The 4801-nt window shown below is 34.4% G+C and overlaps 1 protein-coding gene across 1 annotated transcript in view; it reads right to left on the bottom strand.

Annotated features, from left to right (window-relative positions):
- Window positions 1-4749, bottom strand: part of LOTGIDRAFT_145967 (hypothetical protein) — a gene marked incomplete at both ends in the record, with an annotated part of 12908 nt that extends 8159 nt beyond the window's left edge. The window contains 8 exons of the mRNA XM_009063281.1: window positions 300-416; window positions 824-988; window positions 1461-1623; window positions 2019-2168; window positions 2565-2710; window positions 3164-3240; window positions 3809-3897; window positions 4562-4749. Of these exons, the coding sequence (XP_009061529.1) occupies window positions 300-416; window positions 824-988; window positions 1461-1623; window positions 2019-2168; window positions 2565-2710; window positions 3164-3240; window positions 3809-3897; window positions 4562-4749 (1095 nt within the window). The remainder of the gene's footprint in view (window positions 1-299; window positions 417-823; window positions 989-1460; window positions 1624-2018; window positions 2169-2564; window positions 2711-3163; window positions 3241-3808; window positions 3898-4561) is intronic.
- Between the last annotated feature and the right edge of the window lie 52 nt (window positions 4750-4801).

Raw genomic sequence — 4801 nt, 5'->3', positions numbered from 1 at the left:
TATTACTTTGATGTAAACATAACATTTCATGAATAATTTAATATCTCATTTAATTAAGTATCAACAAAAGAATCAAAAAACAAAATAGTCTTGATATGGACAACTTGTGCTCAGGTCCTTAAATTGAAAGTCTTAAATCTTGGTAAAGCTGAACCCAGAACCTAGATCTTAAAATTGACTGGAGGAAATTAGGTCAGTGCAAGCCTCAATATCAGCAAGCGGTTTCTTAAATAACGAGAGTTTTATTTGAAACTGTTTTGAAACTCTTCATTTACCAGCTATTATTAAATAATAATGACAAAGGATATTGGTTCAGGTAGTTTTCTATCAGCTACCAGTTTAACACCAGTGGCTTCTGTATGCTGAGTTAAATCATAACACGATCTATCAGCACATCCTACACATTCTATCCAACCCTGAAATATACACATTATACCTCACCTAAAGACTTGCTATATAATATTATCATACTCATGTAATAAACATTGATATAAGTAACGATGTGTGTTGATCTTATATATCTTAAGAAGTAATCTCACCTAAAGACTTGCTATATAACATAATTGCACTCATGTAATAAATTCTGATACCAAGTAACAACTTTGTCAGATTCTATATGTCTTAAGAAGTAATCTCACCTAAAGCCTTGCTATACAACATTACTATACTCATTCTGATATCAAAATACAGTAACATACAGTAGCTCAAAGATCCAGCATATAACATATTTACAAACACTTTTTAAAAAACCAAATCAATCCGATTTTAATGGATGCCATAATAATAAATATTTGTTGGAATTCTGATTTAAAGAAATACTTACATAAGATGTCTTTAGCTCGGCATCCCAGCAATCACAAGCGTAATGGGCCATTTCATTGGATAAATGTTGACGGAATCGAAACTTACTAGGATTGATACCAACTTTTAATAAAAATAGATAAATTCTGGCCATAAAATATCCTAGAGTTTCATTGGCCACCAATTTCTGAAAAACAATTAATATAATAATAATAATAATAAACCTTTATTATCCCAATAAGGGCAATTCATTATACAACAAATAGATATAGGAACACAAACAATTGTCATACAACATACGGCCGAACAGCCCAATATTAAGACATCTTAATCCTTAATCCCTAGTCCTTAATGCTTAATTCCTACTCCTTTATTTGTAGGTCATTTTCAACATTTGTTCACCAAAATCAACATTTGTTCACCAAAATCAACATTTGTTCACCAAAATCATCATTCGTTCAAAATTCCAAATACAAATCTTGCCCAACAAATCTTGCCTAACATTTCTCGAAATACATTTCTTGAATATGAAAAGCACCACCTGTCTTCATAATTGTGTGCATTGACCGTTTTTAGCTTATCTGATAGAGACTATAGATTCTGATAGTGACATAATGCGAAACTGTTTTCAGCTCCCCCAAACAATAATTGAAACATACCGAGCTAACTGCCTCTGCTATTGTCATAGACTGCATGGGTTTTCCATCCATTTGGTTACAGGCTGAATATAGGGATAACTTTAAATCTGATACCCCAGCAAATTTAGGATGACTTTTATCATTTGGATCACAAAAATGTTCAATTTCAGCCATTGTGAACTCTCTAAAATGCAAAAGAAAATCAATATAGCATTCTTGTCAAAATTGTGTAACAATCAACAATGAGCTTTGAATAGACTGGAATCTGAAAGACGATTTATTAGAGATCAAATAATTTTGAATGCAAAGAGATTAGAACCTGAGCTAGCCGTATTATTTAAGTAATTTTTACAATAAAACTTGCAAGTATCATACAAGTAACAACCAACCAACTTGAGCTTTCTCTGCATCATATACAGCTACATTCAATTGAATAATGACTAAAGATGACTTAGCTAATGCCAACAAAGATTCTAACCAAAAACAGATGATTATTGACATAACAAGACAAATAATTTACAAATTGCTTGGCAATTATTTCAGACACCAAGACAAACAACAAATAAATAATCAACTTACCGAACTCTTAACAATCCAGACCGTGGTGAGATTTCATTACGGAAAGCATTTCCTATCTGAGCTCCAGCAAATGGTAGTTTTCCAGCATTGAAAGCTAAAAGTCTTTTAAAGTTTACAAAAATACCCTGAGCAGTTTCTGGACGCAAAAATCTGAAATAAGAATTGGCACATTTTTAAATTCAACAAAAAATGAGTTAAGTATCTGGCCCCGTATTCTCGTAACAAACTTAGCACTAGGATGTCTTAGGTTCTTATTATCTAACATTGATTCTAGGACATCCTACTGCTGAGATCGTTTCGAGAATACGGGGCCTGGATAATTCTTATGTTTTGATCTCAGGAGTCTGACAAATTTCTTACACTTAAGATGGTTTTATTTTGACAGCTGGTGAGTGGAGTGCCTCATAGAGTTGAGACTATACTCTGTGGTAGCCCTGAGAATGAAATCGACAACACATAGTACATTAAACAAACCAAAGGAATGGTTCTAGTAAATACAGATACATATAAGATCCTATGCGGCCTAATCAAAAATTTATCACCTACCCTTTATGTTGGCCAGTTGGTCCTATAGAGGTTGAGAACATTAAATTGAATTCCTTTGGTTCAGAGATATCATTGCCTTTTACTGGTGATTTGATATCATATTTTATTATAGCTTCTTTCATATCATTCTGACTCATACCATCAATCTACAAATATTAAACAATAAATTCTCTTATACACAATTCAGCTTTAGAGCTTAGGTCAAAATTAACATTTGAGCACAGTTCAATGTGTTACAGTGATTGTAAAGAGGGTTTCTAAAAACTTCATAAAAATAAGTGTTTGACCAATTGCAAAATATGCTTGTATCATAAGGTCCTTCGCGATTAGTGGCGTCATCAAACACTTAGTTTTAATGGAATTGCAGGAACCACAGACATCTACTTGAAAATTGGAATTGGTGCTATCAGTTTCCCCCCTACACAAAAATTTGGAAAACCTCCTTTAAATCGTTTTAAATCCTCCTTTAAACAGCTTTTGAGATAGATTTCAACTGAACAATAAACAACTCTTTTCATCTGATATTTCTGATTGCTTTTAGGAACAATTCATCAAGGAAGAAACATGGATATTTTACATGGGTAAAAAGTCCAACCTACCATTGGCATCATTTTCTTAGCTTCCTCTTTAACATCTTCTGGTGTTTTCTTATCTGCTATTAACTTCTCAAGATGAGCTGAATATAACAAAATTTTATTACCATTATGTTACATATTCAACAACTCACCCTTGGTGTTTGCATTTAATTTGGCATGAAGACACGCAACATGAATAGGACTTGAAAAGCATGTAATAACTCTTTTAAGTTCCCAATTTAGCTGTTGAACATCCAACACCATGTGGTATTCAATGAGGAAATCTTTGCCAAGACAGAGGCAAACGAATGAGGTCTTTTATGCTCCAAATTAGTTTATTAAAAACAGGCAATATCAAGTAGTATTCAATGAGGAAAAGTAAGAGACATACAAATGAGCTCTTTAATGCCATGCAGTGTACAATGAGGGATCCTTTGTCTGGACAACAATATCTAGTTCACCAAACCCTTTTGTAATTTGAGATTTCTGAGGGATCTTGATGAACACCACAATCTTTTTTGGACCCTGTCAAAGTAGATTGTTGAAGCGTAGCCAGCTCCTCTGACCTGCCCTACATCATTGATACAGGGGGACTGACGGGAACTTTATCATGATGTCTTTCCTTTCCAAGCAGTCTATAAAAAAATAATTACAGGAGAAAATAACTACCTTCAATTAAATGATCAGCTCGGAAGCACTCTCCATTTTTTAAATCTTCCACCATATAATCTTGGAATCTATCTACGTGGCCTGATGCTCTATAAATAAATAACATGGATGATAAATACAAAGATATATATCTTCAAATTTCCCAGAGCTAAAGAGGACAGACAGACAGAGCTAAAGAGGACAGACAGACAGGCAGAGCTAAAGAGGACAGACAGACAGATCTAAAGAGGACAGACAGGCAGAGCTAAAGAGGACAGACAGAGCTAAAGAGGACAGACATACAGAGCTAAAGAGGACAGACAGGCAGAGCTAAAGAGGACAGACAGGCAGAGCTAAAGAGGACAGACAGGCAGAGCTAAAGAGGACAGACAGACAGAGCTAAAGAGGACAGACAGACAGAGCTAAAGAGGACAGACATACAGAGCTAAAGAGGACAGACATACAGATCTAAAGAGGACAGACAGACAGAGCTAAAGAGAACAGAGGGTCAAAACCTTTAATTTCATGACAACATTTGTTGGCATATGCTAAGAACTAGTGGTCATTGGTTCCAATCTCAGTCAATGTCATATCCAGGAAGTTTTGTCAAGGATCAGCTGATAGAAAGGAACCTTAAATGTGAACCCATAATTATGCACATAAAAAGATATTCTTAACACATACAGGATAGCAGGATAGTTTACTTTAAAATATCAAAATAAAGTCAAGTTGCATAACTATTACTGAGTATTCAAAATCGTGAAATTCACTTACTTTAAAACTTTAGAGGGAGTCAACATGGCTGCTTCTACCTCCAGCATCTGTTCTTCCAGAATAAAAAATTTCCTCCACAACTGAATCAGGTTAGACTTCATAGCACAACCCATTGGTCCAAAATCATACAACCCACTAACACCTACAAATAGATAAGACTCACTCAATACAAAACACAAGCATAACATATTACCTATCACTATCATTCAAACCATGCCCCTTATCAATAAACAGATGGCA

Source organism: Lottia gigantea, assembly GCF_000327385.1.
Source record: "Lottia gigantea unplaced genomic scaffold LOTGIsca_568, whole genome shotgun sequence".
In the NCBI taxonomy this organism is placed as follows: domain Eukaryota; kingdom Metazoa; phylum Mollusca; class Gastropoda; family Lottiidae; genus Lottia; species Lottia gigantea.
The sequence above is the reverse complement of the archived record's forward strand: the minus strand, read 5'-3'. Positions and strand labels throughout refer to the sequence as shown.